We start from the raw sequence: 18,438 nt of genomic DNA on the forward strand, positions 1-18,438 counted from the left end.
TTTTATTGGTTCTCTTCTGATAGAGATAAGGCCTTGCCTTCATGACCTTCTAAATTCCAAGAAACATTTCTAAATTTCCTAGCACCCACAAATGTATTCCTTTTCATAGCTGCCTTTCATAGTGAGTTTCATAGGGACACCATTAAGTTTGTATTTCTGATTTAATTCAACTCTCCTGAGCCAATATTCAGATTTTTAAGCATAATATAGATGCATTTAACAAATCTTGTTGATCCGATTTCCACAAAAACTAGTCACACAGCCATTATTCTACTTTAGGCCCTTATTCCTTCTCTTTTTCCCCCTTTTGTTCTCAGTGAAAATAATGCATAGCATACCACAACAAATTTCAAATTATTATATGACCAAATATAAAAGGTTTATGTCAGAGGTTTATGTCAGAGAAGTTAGAACATTGATAATTATAAATAAGGAGAGTACAAGACTATAGAAATGATTATTAAAATATAAAGACAATTTTGACTACATAAAATTTTAACGTTTTTACAAAAATAAAATCAATGTTAGAAGGAAAGATCTCATATCTAAGATACATAGGGAATTGAAACAAATATAGAATAATAGCCATTCCCTAATAGGTAAATAGTTAAAAACTAGGAGCAGATAGTTGTTTAAAAAAATGCTCCCAAATATCAATAATGCAAATTAAAACAATCCTGAGATTCTACCCCATTTCCTTCACATTGGCAAAGATGACAAATGAGAAAAGTGTCAGTAGTTGGAAGATATGTTGATGGAAGCATTGTTGATGGAAGCATTGTTGATGGAGCTGTGAATTGTCACAAGTATTGTGGAAAACAATGTGGAACTACAATCCAAATATTACTAAACTATATCTAACCTTTGATTTAAGCAATACTGCTAGGAGACATACCCAGAGGCCAAAAACAAATATGTTATGCACAAAAATATTTAATGCATCATTTTTTGTTATAATAAAAGACTAGTAAATGAAATAATTAAAAGATTGTGTAGAGAGAATAGTAAATAGGGGACAGAACTTGGAGAGATGGCATCATAACAGTGGGATAGTAGAATAGTAGAATAGTCCCTTTTTTAGGATAGGGGAAATATGAGAATGTTTATAGGCAACACAGAAGGAACTTGTAGACAGAGATTAGAGATGATGAGGATGATAGTGGGGGAAATCTGTGGAAGAAGATGGGATGGAATGGGATCAAGGAAACATATAGAGTATCGTCTTGTCAATAAGGGCTACTTAAATATTTTTTTCTTTTTTTATTACTAATTGTTTTATTTTTTCTGGTTATACATGTATATCAACTTTGTAAATACACATTTCTGAATCATGTTTGGAGACAAAAATCAGACAAAAGGGAGAAATCATGAGAGAATCCCTCCTTCAAAAGTGAACGTAGTATGTGTTGGTTTACATTCATATCTCCATAGTTCTCTCTCTGGATGCAGATGGCATTTTCTATCCAAAGTTTATTGGGATTGTCATGGATCACTGAACCGCTGAGAAGAACCAAGTCTTTCATAGTTGATCATTTCACGATCTTGCTGTTACTGTGTACAATGTATGCCTGGTTCTGTTTGTTTTGCTCAGCATCAGTTCATGTAAATCTCTCCAGGCCTTTCTAAAATCTAAAATTCTAAAATCAGCTTGTTCATTTTTTATAGAATAATAACATTCCATACTTTCAAATGTCATAACTTATTCAGCCATTCTCATTTTCCAATTTTTTGCTACCACAAAAAGAGCTGCTACAAACATTTTTTGTACGTATAGATCCTTTTCCCTCCTTTATAATTTCCTTGGGATACAGAGGCACCACCAGGTCAAAGGGTATGCATAGTTTTATAGCCAATGAGGGCCACTTTTGTGGTCCTCTTTGTGAAGGAGAAGATGGTGAAGGTCAGAGGAATGTGAGATGAAAATAAGAGAAGAAGGAGCTTATGGAGAATTTCAAATTTGTTTTCTTTAAATAAGGGAGAAACTTCTTAACTAAAATAATGAGGGGACAGAGTTCTATGGGAAGGTTGAGGAAACAAAGTAAATAGTTACATGGTGATAAATTGGATGATAAATTTAGATAGGAGGAACCTCAAAAGAGGAGAAGTGGTAAATCCCAGCAATAGAGGGAGATAATGCAAGTTATAATGGGAAGCAAGGAGTATGTCTTCTTCATTCACCATGATCATCAATCAAGAGATATGGAGGATAGTATGAGAAAAACTATAGTCAATACTAGAAAGGGTGACCAAGCACACAGTATCATCTGTAGGGAGCCAGGTCTCAGTGAATGCCAGAAAATGGAAGGATCATTAGTGAAAGAGTTTTTAAAATGGGAGTTAATTATGGGGCAGGTGTTTTAAATTGCAGAGTGGAAGATTCAAGTATGTCTCTAGTGGCACAGCGTAGTAGGATTGAGTTCAGGTGGATGAGAATGAAGACGTAGTAGACAGCTGGCATTAGGTAGAGGGATTTGTTCTCTGGCAAGTGGTTCAATATCACTGGGATGGGGAGATTAAAAGGCAGTGAGATTTTGTTAACCACCGAGGAAACTGAGTTCACACAGAGTATACATGGACCAGGAGAGTCTGATGAGAAAAGTGATTAGGTGATTTAAGGTTATCCCATGAGGGATATCAAGGAAGGTAGTGGTGATGTGTCTTGACAAGCTGATTATAGAAAATCCTGGAAAGACTTAGATGAACTGAGGCTGAGTGAAATGAGCAGCATTAGTAAAACACTGTACAACAATAGCAAGATTGTGTGATGTTCAACCATGATAGACTTATCTCTTTTCAGCAGTTCAACAATGATCCAAGGCAATTCATAGATTTGGGATAGAAAATGTCATGTGCATCCAGAGAAATATAAAAGACTGAAGACAGATGAAAGCATACTGTTTTCACCTTTTTTTCCTGTTTTTTTTCTCCTTTCTCATAATTTTTCCTTTTTGTTCTGATTTTTCTCTTTCAACATGACTCATGAAAACATGTAAAAAATGAATGTACATGTATAACCTAAATAAATGAATTAAAATTTAACAAGATTATTTAAAAAAAAAAGTCTGTCTCATGATAATAGAGGAGGAGGTGTGTGGCAAGGAGGGTGGGAGCATGATCAGGAGGTTGGAGAGGTAGCCTATCCAAGTAACTTCCAGAATTAGAAGACAAGAATTAACAATCTTATCTCTGGAGCAAAAAGGAACAGGGTCTGATGGGAAAGAGGGGATGTCCTCTGGAAGGAGGAAGGGGATATCCCATCCCTCTTCTGAGCAGTCATTGATAAGTGTTAATTTTCTATGTTTTGAATACAGTACCATTTTATGGTTTTATTTGCTTTTGTTTCATCGTGCATATAACATTGATGTATTTGCTAGCCATGTATACTTTTGTTTATAGATGTACATATTTAAGTTATATCTTTTTATTCTATAGGATTACCTATGTTATTATTGCTTTGCTGTTATGCATATTTTGCTCATATCTTCAATGTGTAGATGTTTACACATTTGTATATGTGGAGTGTGTGGGTATGTTTAGATGTATGTTTTATGTGTATTGTGTACGAATTCTGGAGCAAGGAATTGGAATAGTGTTTTGGAACAGAGGTGGCAATATGGGGCAGTCCACAACATTTTCTCAGTGTGGTTAGAACCAGATAAAAATATAAGTGGAAAATATTTAAGAAAAAATTAAAAATAAAATAAAAGATTAACACTCCATCTAAAAACCGTCAATATTTGGCCCGATACTTATGTACGGATTAGTGGCCCTCTTTCCTACTAGAGTTTGACATCACTAGGGAGAAGAGTGAAGAACTTGCTCAGACTGTTGCCCTATGTTTTTGCTGATTTAAATGGTGGCGGGGACAAGGAAGGAACAGTCTTTAATCAAATGCTTGGCAATAGCACTATCTCCTCTCCTCCTCAGGAAACTCTTGCAAATCAGGGAGACTGGGAAACAAGAGACCCTGGTCCAGAACAGAGGTCTCAGGTGGGGAGACATGACTCTATAACTTTGACAGGTAACGAAGGGGATTGTCTGTGGTGCGTATGTTGATATGTATGGCGTCAAGTCAACAATCATTTATTAAACACTACATCAGGCACAACGAAAGGCAATTAACTGTCCTTGTTGTCAAGATGCTCACCGTCAAATGGGAGGGACAATTTTGTGTAAACAAGATATATAAGGAAAAATTGGAGATCATCTCAGAGCGAAGGCACAAAGATTAAGGGAGATCAAGAAAGTCTTCTTGCAGAAGGTGAGATGTTAGCTAAAATTTAAAGGAAGCTTGGGAAGCCTGGATACTGAAAGAATTGTAGGGGTGGAGGTTAGGAAAATGCCCGGAGGTGGGAGATGCGTAGTCTTCTTTGAAGAACAAGTAGGTGGCCAGAGTCACTGGATCGCCGAATTTTTTTGGGAAAAATACAGCATTAAGTAGGAAAAAGCCCGGTTATAAAGGACTTTAAAAGCTAATCCCGGAAGTTGTTTAATCCTGGAGGCAATGGGGAGCCCGAAGATGATTGAGTGGGCGTGTCCATTGTGTGCGGGTATGGGGAGGGGAGTTGGGGGCGCGCCCTCTGGGCGGGGGTCGGGGTGTATGAGTGTGTGTCTGTGTGTGTGTGTGTATTTGTGTTTGTGGGAAGGGGGGTTGGGGGCTGGCTCGCAGCAGCCACTCCACAGGCAGGCTGGCAGGCGGGTGGGCGGGCGGTCAGGGATTCCGAGGCTAACGCTTCGCCCGAGTCCCGGCGCTCCGGGCACTGGCCCGTGGCCTGGATGCCCTGCGTCCGGACCCTCCTGTGTATCCTGGCCGCCCTGGGCGCCTGTGGCGCGGTCGCCTTCCTTGGCTACTGCGTGTACTTCGACAAGAAGCGGAGAAGCGATCCCGAATTCAAGCGGCGGTTGCGGGACAGTGAGTGCATCCCTCCCTCTGGGGCCGGGATGGGGAGAAAAGTGGTTTGTCTGGAAGGTAGTCCCAGCTCTTCGAGGTCTTCGAGACCTCGTGTTTTGTTTTGTTTTGGTTTCTTTTGGATTTCAGGTTTCTCCTCCTAAATCAAGGTCAGGTCTCCACTTTGTTATGTTCGTGCCCCGCTCAGTGAGATTTGGAAATGGGGAATGGGGGTCAGAAGAACCTGAGAGGGAGCGAAGCTGCCTGCCTGCCTGCTCCCTTCGGCTACTTTGAGCGCGGTGATCCAGCCAGGAGGATGCTGTCTCCGCATCCTCGTGGAATGCCCTAAATGAACACAAGCCATGAGCAGACGCCGCCCTGAATTCTTGAAGGAGTCCCAGGGAGAAAGGGTGCTTCAGCGCCAGCCGAGGAACTGATAAATTCAATTGTTGTATTCACAGAAAGAAGAGCAGAGCAGCAAAAGGCTAAGGAACGGGGTGTGCAGGTGAAGTGTTTTAAATACACTGGTGTAACTTTATAGTGAGTACTTTTTCCACTTAAAATAAATATGCTGGTTTGGACCTTTGCTTTGTCAGGGTGTTATTTGTTGAGAGCGAGTACGATTTTGCTATTGGCAAAATTGGAGTAAGGGAGAAATGAACAGAGTGAGCACTGGGGGAAAGGGCGTTTCTTTTAATTTTCTGGAGAAACGACATTGCTTGAAGGCCTCACCAGCTACTGAAAGGGATTCTTCACCTTTTGTTGCATTCGAAATGCTTGGGACAGGCTTGGGGAATCCTCTGGACCCGGACCCCCTTTTAAGAATAATGTTTTAAAATATATAAAATGCATGTGATTTCAAAGGAAATATTGATAGTTATCACAATATTGGAGAGGGAAAGGCACTTTATATGGAAAGGACTTCACAAACTTGCAAGTGTTCTATATATGTCGATGGTGCAATTAAGAAGGAAAAGGCTAAATCTGGAGTCACAGACCCTAATTTCATTTTCTGCCTTTAATGAACCCCTAATACTAGTTTAGGAGGGGAAACATTACTGGAAAAAATGGGAGGGGGGTGGAGATTATCAATAGAAAGTGCTGACGTGAGTGGAACAGTGTTGTAAGAATTCAAAAAAAGAAAAAGCTTAGGTTGAGGAAAAGCTGGCACTGCAGCTAGATCTTGCAGGATTTTCCTAAATATTTGCAGGGGATGAGGGCAAAGAAGAGCATTTTAGCAGTAGAGTACAGCAGGAGTAGAGCTGTAAGGGTGGGAAAATGTGAGCTGTATTCTGGAATGATAAGTAGAACATGTTAGAGTAAATGGACTATAAAGTTTAAAAAAGAGGTAAAGCCCAGATTGTGGAGGTCCTTACATATAGGGCTGTAAAGTTTGAAGCAAGAGGGAACTGCTAAAAGAAGTTAATAGTTTGTAGTAAAGATGGCTTTGGTTTAAGGACCTTAGTTAATAGTTTGTAGTAAAGATGGCTTTGGTTTAAGGACCTTAGGCTATCATTTTACAGATGAAGAAACTGAGGCCCATAATGATAAAAGTGACTGGCCCAAGGTTACATAGGTATAAGTAGAGAGGCAGGAGATGAACTGTTCTCTGATGCCAAATCTAGCCTTTTTCCCTCTTCATTGCACTATTATGGGAAGTCCTTTCCATATATAAATTCACTGGAGTACAGAACGAAAAAAGGGCCAAGAACAGATCCTTAGTGCACATATTTTAGGGCAAGATATGGAGGCAAGAAGAGATCAGATGTAGGAGCAAAACTGGGGCAGTGCACTGTATGATCATGGAAGCTAAAGAATGAGAAACATTCAGATAGAAAAAGGGATCAGAATAAATCTTGAGAAATCAAATAGGATGATGCCTGAGAAAAGGCCACTGAATTTGGTATCAAGAGGTTGTTCATGAAGACATGATCAGTGGAATCTAGATTGAATCTTGATGACAAAAAAAATTAGGGGGGGACAGATTCCCATGAGAAAACTAATTGTAAATTGATGACAACAAAAGAGCTGCAAAAAGCTTATCTTCCATCCCTCATTCAGTACAAACAACACACATTTAGAATATATAGAGAAAAGGTTTTAGGAATGATCTCATAAAAACAGGTGGAATAGGTTAGGGGGTTTGGGATATGATTCAAAGAGATAATCTGGCCACCACAACCTTCCTTCTTTTTACTCTTTCAGAATCAAGACAATCAAATTAAATATTAGGAGGGGTAATAAATATTGGGATTACTACCAAGAGGAGGGAAGGAAGTTAATAGGGGAAATTGGAAAAGCTTAAAACATTTTGACTACTCCAAAATTGGCTTTAAGGGTAGCCCTAATAAAAGATGACTTTGCAAAGCATAGTTAGAAATGTCCTTAAATAAAATTGACATGAAAATTAACCCTGTTCTCTCCCTTCCCCTATTAATTATCCTTTCCTCTCACTTGACTGACAAGGCACTTTGCCCAAACCTTTCCATTAATCTATGCTTTTAAGTTGGTTGTGGACTAATTTAAGTTGTTAGCTGTAAACTAGCTGCTCTCAATAGAATTCTTATTAAGATAGTTGTTAAAGAGCATAGGATTTGGAGCTCCAAGAGATATTACAGATTACTTCTACTGGTCATTTCATTTTATAGTGGAGGAAAATGAGGTCCAGAGAGGTTACTCATGAAAAGATCACAGATTAATAGGAGGGTAGAATTAACACTTAGCTCTACTGATTTCAAGGATAGTCTGCCTCTTTTAGCTACTTTTAAAATTAGTTTCCTGGGGAAATCTTCCAACAACCAAAGAATCATAGGCTCATAGCTATAGAATTGGGAGAGACTTCAGAGGCCATCTCCTCCAACTTATTCAGAAATGACACATAACACTGGAGTGGCAAGTAATGAGATTGATATTTTTTGAACATTAGATTCTCTACACTACCTACATGTTCATCAAGCTAAACCTGGGCCTGGCAACCTGATTGGTAGACGAAATAGACCTAATTGGTCTATTTGGTTCCTTGATGTATTCCTTCTGCAGCCAAGTTGATTACTTTCCTAAGATGCCAGGCTGCAGCATACAAGCAGCTAGTAATAGCGTTGATTTGTCACTTTCCATTTCAGAGTGCTACACCTATCTGAATTAGAAATACCTTCATCTATTCCCTCTCTCCTCCCTATGTTGCCCTAAAGAGCTGTGTGTGTTGCCCAATTGGCCAGTTTCATGGGGCAGCTCCTATTATTGCTTACAGAGGTTGTTTGTATAATTTAGTTCTCTAAAAGAAGCGTGACTTCAGAGAGGTGATGCCATAGTATACAAGTGAATTGGATTTTAATGAGGTTGAGCTGTATAAAGTCACCAGCCTAACACTCTTTTCTAGAGCTATCTGGGTCCAGGGACAGGATATAGATCAGAAAGACTGGAGATATAGTACCAGATGCAAAAGCCTTTGCCTTTTTAAGCTAAGGGCTTTTTACAGGTCTCGATTTGACTGTCAATCAGTGATTAAGGGTAGATAAGAAATGAAGCATAGAAAGACCTCTTTTAGCAAGCTGCCCCCTCTCCGCCCCCTCCCCCCCCCAAAAAAAAAATCTGGGAGGGGAAGAGCCTCCCGGTTTTCTAGCCAAAACAGAAATAATTGCTATTTATATTCATCCTGAGGCAATTAAGGTCCCAACTAGTAAGAAAGATAAACAACTATAACCCCAAGGAAAGGAATAAAAGAATGTTAATTAAGTTTTTGTTGTTTTAGTGCTATTCATTTTAGTGAAATTCAGCTGCAGTCAAGCCTAATAAACTGGGCAAAAATGGTGAACTATCCCATTTCTACTAACTTTTAAGGTACTATAGAATTTAATCAATTGCAACTGATAGTTTGAAGAAAGTGTTCTTAATATTAGCATAAACTATATTGTGACTCTTTAGGTTTAGAAATTGATATAAATTTTTTTTTAAGAAATTAAGTATTTTTATCAATTATTACATGGATTTGAATTACTACTTTAAAATAGCTTGTTACATATTTTGTAAAAACTTTTAGGATCGAGAATCTTTGAAGAATGAAAAATTACAAGAATTCTTTCTCCAAGAGGTCCAAATGGGAGAACTTTGGTTATCCAGAGGTAAGATTATAATCACTTTTTTGGGTAAGCAACTGCTTTTGAAAGTAGGTATTTATTTTTTAGTCAGTTGAAGGAATAAATACTGTTAACATTTTACATAGTGAGATGGATTTAATATATAATTTTAGTCTTTTGAATTTTCTGAAATTAATAGTATCATTTTGCTCAGCCATGTTCTGCAACAGCTGAACAGCTGAAGTTAAAATTTATATGGCCAACTTGGAGTTGGTAGGAAACCAGGTTAACTATAGTAATAGCTCAATTACTTAGACTGTTAAGGAATGAGGGTTGTCACAAGGATCTAAAGAGAAAACTTATGGAAAAAACTTGGAAAATCTTAAAGTATATAAATATGATCCTTTTTTTTTTTTTGGTTAAAAAAACAAAAAGCATATACAACACAGATATAATTATGTTGTAAATGATTTTCTTGTATTTAGACCAAGAAGACCCACACAACTTGTCACAATTTTTTTATCTTCTCCTTTTGTGTTCCAATCGTATCAGCTGGTACTTAATATTGCCATGATGTATTATTTCTTAGTTTCCTTATCCTCTTCTCTTTTGTTGCTTTTAATCTGTTAGATTGTAGGAACCATAACCCATCTGTTAGAATCGTGTTGATAGTAAGATTTTAAAGTATTTGAATTAGGGCTTGAATGGACTTTTATAAATACTTAAAACGAATTGTAGACTTTTGTGACATATTTTGGTTGCTTGGAGATCTCTTTTGTTTCTATCTTTTTGGTTTTTTAAACAATTTTTTCTGGTCAAATAAAGATTACAGATAAATTATTTCTAGATAAAAATATGACTTATATCCTATAAAGAATGAATATACCTGATTTTTAAAAAATGGCATTGGAGATTTTTCTGTAATCTTGTGGAAGGATCTGCGTTCTCTACATTTTTTTTTTTGAAGATTTTTAATCTTCAACCTGTATTTAAGAATGAACAAGGCTTTGATAGTTCACTGACTCAAAGGCTTAAGTCCAAAAATTTTGGAAACCAACTACATATGTATCTTTAATTTCTGACTTTGACTAAACAATTAAAAATATAAAGATATGAAACTTGAAATAGTATCTTTAAAAATGATTCCAAGTTAATATTTATGCTGACATGTTTTAGTTAATTGTTCTGATTTGTTGTTTTTAGTCCTAATTCTTTGTGACCCCATTTGAGATTTTCTTTTTTGGCTGAGGCAATTGGGGTTAAGTGGCTTTCCCAGGGTCACACAGCTACAAAGTGTTGTGTTAGGTATTTGAAGTTAGATTTGAACTCAGGTTCTCCTAATTTCAGGGATGGTACTTCATCCACTGTGTCACCTAGCTGCCTCCTGGGGTTTTCTTGACAAAGATACTAGAGTGATTTTTCTGATATAGCTCACTTTACAAAAGGGAAAACTACAGCAAACCGGGTTAAGTAATTGCCAGGGTCACACAGCTAGTTAAATGTCTGAAGATGGATTTGAAATCAGTAAGATGAGTCTTCCTGACTCCAGCCCAGCACTCTATGCATTATTGGCACCCCTTAGCTGTTCTATTATTCTTTAAGGATCATAGATTTAGAGTTGAAAGGAACATCAGGTCAACTAATTCCATCTTCATTTTATAGATGAGGAAATTGTGGCACAGAAAAATCACGTGAATTGCCTCATTCATAAAGATAATAAGCAGTTGAAGCAAGTTCCTCTGATAAAGGCCTTATTTCTTAAACATATAGAGAAGGGAGTCAAATTTATAAAAATAAGCGTCATTCCTTAATTGATAAATGATCAAAAGATAGGAACAGTTGCTACTTAGAGCCATATGAGAAAATACTCAAAATTACTATTTATTGGAGAAATGCAAACTAAAACATTTTGAAGCACTTGCCTAATATCTGTTAGACTGGTTACTAGGACAGAAAAAGAAAATGACAAATGGTAGAGATTGTAGGAAAAATGAAATACCACTGTTGGCAAGGTTGTGAGCCTAATTCAAATGTTCTGTAGAAAAATTTGGAATTATGTCCAAAGGATTATAAAACCATACCCTTTGACTTAGTGATACCACTACTAGGTCTGTATCTCTAAAGAGATTTTAAAAAAGAAAAAGGAACTATATGTACAAAAATATTTATAGCAGCTATTTTCTGATGGCAAAAAAAAAAAAAAAAAAAAAAAAAAGGAAACTGAGGGGGATGTACATTAACTAGGGAATGACTGAATAAACTCTGGTATTTGATGGTGAATGGAATATTGTGTCATAAGAAATGAGCAGGATGCTATCAATAAACCTGGAAAGACTTAACAGTACCTGATGCAAAATGACATGTACTGTCCAAAATGTGACAGCAATATTTTAAGATGATCAGCTGTCAATGGCTAGCTATTCTCAGCAATACAATGATCCAACTCTGGAGAAAGAAAAATACTATCCATCTCCAGAGAAGGAACTCTGGATATCTGAATACAGATGGAAGCATACTTTTTAACTTTATTTTTCTTGAGGTCTTTTTGGGGAGAACAGAAAGACCTGTCCCCCCCCTCCCCCCCAGATGACTAATATGGAAATATGTTTTGCATGACTATACAAGTATAACCTGTATTGAATTGCTTGCCTTCTCAGTGGTGGTGGGGGTAAGAAAGGAAGGAGAAATTGGAACTCAAAAGTTTTTAAAAACAAATTTTAGAAAATGTTTTCACAGGTTATTGAGGAAAAAATAAAATACTAAATAAGGAAAAAAAAAGAAAGAAAAAAATTACCAAGAACTGACATAGTTTAGTAATACAGGATATATGAGTAATTAAAAAAAAATCTTTCACATAATGATTCTAAAACATGTTGATTTGGGAGATCATAATTATGGTCGAGGATGGAGAGGAGACTGAATTGAGACTCAAAGAAAAATTACATAAAATTTACAAACAGTGTGTTAATTAAGGAAAAAGTGGTAGACTTGGAATCAAACAAAGATCCTGGTCTGAACCCTGACTGTGATCATGGGCAATTTCTGAAATTCTCAGACTTACCTGCAAAAAAGATTCTAACAATGCCTGTAATGTCCAAAGCTCAGTGTTATTTTGAGGAGTTAAAAGGAAACTTTGACATTTTCATATTTTACCTTTATAGTTTAAATATTTACATTTAAAATATTTTATTTTATGCATTTTATATTATGATATTTTATATTGTGAAGTAATTATAATATAAAATAATAATAATTAGTCAAACTAAGAGGTGATTGGGTCACAAACTGTAGAAAACTTTTATTTTTGAAATTTTGGGAGTAATTATCCCACATATAATTCCATATTTCTTGGTTTTTAGAAGTTTAAAAAATATCAGACTAAGAAATGCCTCCCTAGGGCTCTTCTACATGTGGTCACTTTTAAACAATTTGTGAATTGTAAAGTAATACTTAAAGAGGCTTCATGATTTACTTAAGAGGCAGGTGAGATTTGGAAGTGGTCTTTTTGAGGGGAGGGGAAATTACATATTTAAGGCTATTAATTACTACTGTGATTTTTTTTTTTTTGTGGAACCTCTATAATATCCTTTATTCAAATTTAAAATTAATTTCCTTCCTCTGATAGCTATTAATTAAAATTATGCAAAAGAAACTTAAAAAGACCAAACAAAATCGATAAGAGTATGAAAAACGTCTAGATTATAGTCCTTTTCATTCTGACTAAACATGACCACCACTGATCTGACTGACTAAACTGGTACCAAAAAAAAGAAAAAAGGTTGACTGAATCCTCTTTGTTGCTTGATTGATTGAACATTAGTTTTTGTTTTTAAGTAGCAAAGTTTTATCTTTTATCTTGTTCTGAAAGACCACATTCAAATATTTGGGCATAATCACATTAAGATACAGTGTTATTCAGGTGCTGACTTTTTAAGAGAAAACCATTACCATTTCACCTAAAAAAAAAAAAAAAAGAACTGAAAAGCATTTTAATAGAACAATTACAAAAATAAAGGAATAAAAATTTCTCACTTGAAAAATTACAACTCAAGGAAGATCCTAAAAATTTGAACTTAGGGAATTAGGGGAAAAAAAATTCTAGTTATAATTTAATTTCAAAGGACGCTAGGTTTTTTTTTTTTTAAACAAATCTTTTTCATTTATTCATTCCATACTATTTTTTTCCTTACACTGCTATTTTTTTTTTCAGAATGAAAACAAACCAAGAATAAATACATAATTCCTATATACAAGTCCAAGGAAATATCCTATATTTTGAGACTTTACATATTGTTTGTATGGAGTAGGGATCAGCACAATCGATATACTGATTACCTATGCCATATATGTGCTTCACAGAAGTATAATGGTAGAGTAGGAAAATGGTTGAGAGAAATTTAGACAACTTAGGTCTGTTAGTTGCTATGCTTTCTTGTACAAATTATTTACCTTTTGTTCTTTTAAGTCACCTTCCAATTCCTTAGTTTTATAATTACTCTTCATTACTTAAAAATTTATTTTTTCAATTTTAGGGATATTTAGTTACACATGATAATCATTATTGAACAGTCAATGAACAGTGTTTATTAGATGCTAGTAGTCCATCAGGCATTATGCGTAGGTGCTAGGGATACAAAGACAAAAATGCCAATAGTTCCTGCCCTCAAGGAGCTTACATTCAATAAAGGGAGATGATACCTACACATAAAAGTACATACAAAATAAATACAAGGTAATATTTTTGGAGGCACAGCTGGGGTGAACAGGATCTTAAGTTCTCACATAAACGGTGGTGGTTGAGCTGAGTTTTGAAGAAAGCTAGGGATTCTTAGAGGCAAAGGTGAAAAAGAAGCATATAAGGAACAGGATGTACAAAGATACAGAGCTAGGAGATATGAGTATCATTATAAATAAAAAGGCCAGTGTGGTTGGACTGCAGAGTGTGTGAAGGAGAGAGATTTATAAGGCTGATGGAAGTCAAGTGATAAGGAATTCTAAATGCCAAATGGATGAGGCACTGGGAAACTAGAATTCTCTGAGTAAGAGAGTAAAATAGTTAAATTTGTGATTTAGGAATTTTTCTTTGGCAGCTGTGTGGAAGATGGATTGGAGAAGGGGAGACCTGAGTAGAGAAATCAAGTAAGAGGCTACTGAAAATAGTCTTAAGAGATGACATGGGCTTGAATTTGAGTAGGGCCATGTAAGCAGAAAAATGGAGATGGATGTGACACATATGGAAAAGAATGAACAAATGTTGGCAACTAACTAAATATGTAGGGCAAGGGAAACTGAAAGAGTGATGACTGTGAAGTAATGAACCTGAATGAACTAGATGAATGATAATAATGCCTTCCATAGATTTAGACAAATTTGGTGGTGAGGGGAATGAGTCCTATTTCAGACATGAAATATGGAACTCAAGAAATAACAGGCCTGGATAAACATAGATTTGGGATTCATCTGTATACAAACAATCATTAAACTCTTGGCAGCTAATGAGGTCACTGAGAATGACCAGGACAGCTGGGAGGAGGACAGGATATGGATGATTATCCAATAAATGGAGACCAAGTATACAGGAGGAACCTAGAAAAGATAGGTAGTACTGTCAGAGGATGCTGAGAGGTTGAGGATGAGGACTGAGAAAAGCTTTTTCAGATTTTGTAACTATAAAATTATAGATAACTTTGGACAGAACAATTAACAGTTATGGTGTAAGCTCTTTGAAAACAAGGATTTTTTTTGGTCTTTGTATCTCTAGTGTCTAGCACAGTGCTTTCACATGGCAGATATTTAATAAATGCTTGATAATGAATTTAGTAAAGGCAGAAGCCAGATTGCAAGGGATTGAATGAGAGAGGAAATAAAGCATTATTTATAGACATTTCCCCCCTAGGATTTTGGTTGTAAAGAGAAGGGAACTGTAGGGTCAAATGAGGGTTTGTTTGTTTTTTTTATAAGGATGGGAGATTTATTTATAGACAGCAAGGAAGGAGCTATTAGATAGGAAGAGATCAAATGAAACAAATATTAACTGCTTATATATGCTAAGCATTGGGCATAGAAAGACTAAAATAAAAGCACTCTTGCCCTCAAGGAAATTATATTCTTTCTGGGCAATTGAGTATAGATGCAAAATATAGATAAAACTGTAGTGAGGGGCACTAACAGGTGTGTTGTGTGTATACCAGAAAAGACTTTCATGTAGGAGAGAGTGTTTGAGTTGAGTTTTTGAATGAAGGAAGAGATAAGGAAAGCATGCACTCCAGGCATAGGGTGGATAGGCAGTGCATTCATAGAGATGAAAGGAGTAATGTCAAGGTGGTGAATTAGGCTGATTATAGAGTACAGGAATGAAAGTAATGTATAGTAAATTTAGAAAGGTATGGTAGGGTCAGGTTGTGAAGATTTTTAAATAGTTGAAAAGAAATAGGGAATTAATGCAATTTACTGAATAAAGGATTGATAGGCCAGATCTCTGCTTTAGAAAAACAATTTTAGTAGCTGTGTGGAAGATGAAAGTGAGGAGAGACTTGAGACAGAAAAACACCTTTTAAGGGCCATTCAGGAGACAATGGGAGTTTGAAATAGGTGGATGGCTGTGATTAGAAAGGGTCACATCTAAATGTATTGTGGAGGTGGGAAATGATAAAATTTAGTGGAATGGAAAAAGTAGAAAGGGATGGAGTAGAGCAGGAAAGGCATCAAAAAGAGGTACGAGATGTCTTTCTGAAGACCATCTCTTCATCAGGGAATAACTAGATTAAAAATGCAGAGAATGCAGGATGCTGAGTTTTGAGATGCACAGTAGGAGAGAAGAGGCCTAAAGACTTACAGCCTCTTTTTTTTCTCCCCCAGGAAGTAAGGTAGAAATCTTAAGAGATAAAAATCTTTGCAGCACCCACTATGAAATACAGGATAGATAGGTAATCATAGTTCAGGAGTAAAAGCCATGCTATACTCAAAGTTCAGTTGGAATTAAGTATTTCCAGTGGACCTGGTCAGCTTTATCCATACTCTCTCGTTATGGGAATAACAGCAGGTTAACATTGGGAAAAAGAAAAAAATGATTTGCAGCAAGAATAGGGGAAAGATCTTGGAATTTACTGAGAAGGGGGCAAAGAATAGATTTAGGAGGGTGGTACAGGGAGAGGTTCAACTATTGGAGGTTGTGGTTAAATAAAGGAATTTAAGAATTCTTTCTAGTGGAATACTAGGGTGAGATCGAAGATGAGACTAAGGTGGACTGAAGGTGTAGGTAGATGATGAAGCTGAAGAGATCGAGGACCCTGGGAGGACATTTTAGGGATCATCAGCATGAATGTTAATCTTATTCTTTTAACTGTTTTTCAGTTCTAGATATATTTAATTACAAATCACCATCTCAAAAATCCTATGCTACACAGGGGCATTATGGCATAGAGTCAAAGGACCTGGGTTAAAACACTGGCCCTGATACATATTATTATTACTCATGAGCAAGGTAGTACTACAGGTACTTGCAACTAACTCTGCAAGTTGGTTTCCTCATCTGCAAAATGAGCACACTGAATTATCTAAAGTAGTAGGAGGAAAAAAAAAATGATAGTCCTATGGATTGAGGCATATCTCACTTAGAGATAGAAGTTTGTCTTTTTTCTTTTTTTGAACTTAATGAACAAATTAATATATGGACAATATTTGCAAAGGAATCCATTACATGTTTCTTATAACCAATAGGCCAGTTTGTTTCACATAAAACATATCAAGCATATGTATACTGTTAAAACAAACCTTACATTATCCCATATCCTACGTATATTCCAAAATCCTTAAATGAAAACTGGTAGAATTGTTAAAATCCCTCTATTTTTATTGGATAAAGTAAAATACAATACTGCAGAGCTAATAATTTTCAAAGCCAAAGGCTGTTTAATACTCCCAAACAACTGTGCCTGTTATAGCCCAAGTTATGCCAGCCTTCTTTTTTGACTCAAGTCCAAGCAGACTATGCTGTGCAAAATTTCATCTAATACTTTCCCCACTGATGGGAGTCTTGTCTGACTACTGCATTTGAAAGCAAATGTTCCCATCTTTAATGATAGATTATTAAGATGTATTCTAATTAAAATGTTTAGAGTTACTGGTATTTTGTGGTAAAAGGATTTGATATTCTAAAAAACCAAGTTTGGAACATTCACTCAGAATCACCATGGCTTTGTTTTAGGTGAACACAAAATGGGAGTTGAACATCTCACCAATGCCATTTTAGTATGTGGGCAGCCACAGAAACTTCTGCAAGTTTTTAAACAAACGCTGCCCCCTATGGTGTTTGATATGCTGATGCGCAAACTACCCTTGATATGCCAGGTACGTGTAGGTTTCATTCTTTTGCTGAAAACAAGGTGGGAAATAGAAATTTTATATTCATGTTCAAGGACTGTGAGATGCATTTTTTCTAAAATTGGTCTAACATTCTAGAGTAATTAATGAATTATTTTGTTAAAATGTGTTATAAGTTTTCAACTTCTGAGATAACCTTTGTCAAAGTTTAGATTATTATTATTATTTTTTGCACTTCAGGATTTTATTAACAGCTGTATCTGCTAAGGTTTAATAATGAAGTAACACAGTTCAGCTTCTAAAGGAGGCTTTAAAGAAAAACTATTTATAAATTTATCAAGAAAATTTCCTCTTTCCCCCCAAATTATATCATTAGATCAAAATATAGTTTTCCTTCTGTCATTGATAGAAACACAAGTTATTTTTTGTCAAAATTAGACCTAAAAATCTTCTCTTTTTGAACTACAATTTTATATGGAATTTATCTGAATAATTATTTCTACAGTTGTCTTTTATTTATCACCAGATTAAAAAATGTTTACAAAAACCTGTCCTCTTTTATGCTTTTGTGAATCAATTGACTTTTCATAGATACTAGTTTCATTTCCACATTTATTTAAGCCACCAGACTATTTTAGCTTTGGTTTATTTCATTTGGGCATATGTAGAAGGAAAATATGGATAACCCACAATTTCACTGGTGATAAATGAATTATGTATTGATGGTCTGACCTAATCCTGAATGTTTCATTCTTATATTTTGTGTAAACATCATGGAATCCACTCTAGAGTATGGTGGCTGTCAGTTGACATAGATGGCATTTTTCCTAGAGGCACAAGAAAAAGTTTAATACTCATCTGAGAGAGGAAGGCAGGACTGGAGAGAGGGAGGGAGAGGAAAATAAAAGAAAGGAAAGAGTATGCACTGAAATAATCAGCAAATAATTCTTCTGTATTTACCAGCAATTTGAGGCAGAAATGCATGAACAGGAATGCCTTGAAGATGATCCTGAGTGAAAAATATTTCAGCTCTGTATCCAGATAAGATTCCAGTGGATACTATGGTAATTCTTAGTATAAACAGCTGCTTGTTGATAAAAATATGAACTTAAATGTTGCCACTTTACTTTTGGTAATAAAAATAATTTTTAT

At 35.9% G+C, this 18,438-nt stretch overlaps 2 protein-coding genes across 4 annotated transcripts in view; both read left to right on the plus strand.

Annotated features, from left to right (window-relative positions):
* Positions 1-472: 472 nt before the first annotated feature.
* TOMM20L (translocase of outer mitochondrial membrane 20 like) lies at positions 473-18,387 on the plus strand. Of its 2 annotated transcripts, XM_051977747.1 has the most exons (5): positions 489-4,912; positions 5,350-5,393; positions 8,928-9,009; positions 17,171-17,313; positions 18,250-18,387. In XM_051977747.1, exons 1-5 carry the CDS (start codon positions 4,777-4,779, stop codon positions 18,301-18,303), a joined length of 459 nt encoding a protein of 152 aa, XP_051833707.1. In that variant the 5' UTR covers positions 489-4,776; the 3' UTR covers positions 18,304-18,387. The 2 variants fall into 2 exon arrangements, with proteins under 2 accessions (XP_051833706.1, XP_051833707.1); XM_051977746.1 differs by having other exon boundaries at positions 473-4,912; positions 17,171-18,387.
* Positions 18,252-18,438, plus strand: part of KIAA0586 (KIAA0586 ortholog) — a 143,632-nt gene continuing 143,445 nt past the window's right edge. For both annotated transcript variants that reach the window (XM_051977737.1, XM_051977741.1), the window contains exon 1: positions 18,252-18,350. The gene's annotated coding sequence lies outside the window, so the exon portion shown is untranslated. The remainder of the gene's footprint in view (positions 18,351-18,438) is intronic.

The sequence above is a fragment of the Antechinus flavipes genome, chromosome 2 (genome assembly GCF_016432865.1).
Source record: "Antechinus flavipes isolate AdamAnt ecotype Samford, QLD, Australia chromosome 2, AdamAnt_v2, whole genome shotgun sequence".
NCBI classification, from domain to species: Eukaryota; Metazoa; Chordata; class Mammalia; order Dasyuromorphia; family Dasyuridae; genus Antechinus; species Antechinus flavipes.

Bases quoted from the DNA above. Each gene is read 5' to 3' on its own strand.
- TOMM20L (XM_051977746.1), top strand. From the start codon at position 4,777: ATGCCCTGCGTCCGGACCCTCCTGTGTATCCTGGCCGCCCTGGGCGCC. The intron at 4,913-5,349 runs GTGAGTGCATCC...TTGTATTCACAG, and splicing joins CAAGCGGCGGTTGCGGGACA to AAAGAAGAGCAGAGCAGCAA. The intron at 9,010-17,170 runs GTAAGATTATAA...GCTTTGTTTTAG, and splicing joins AGAACTTTGGTTATCCAGAG to GTGAACACAAAATGGGAGTT.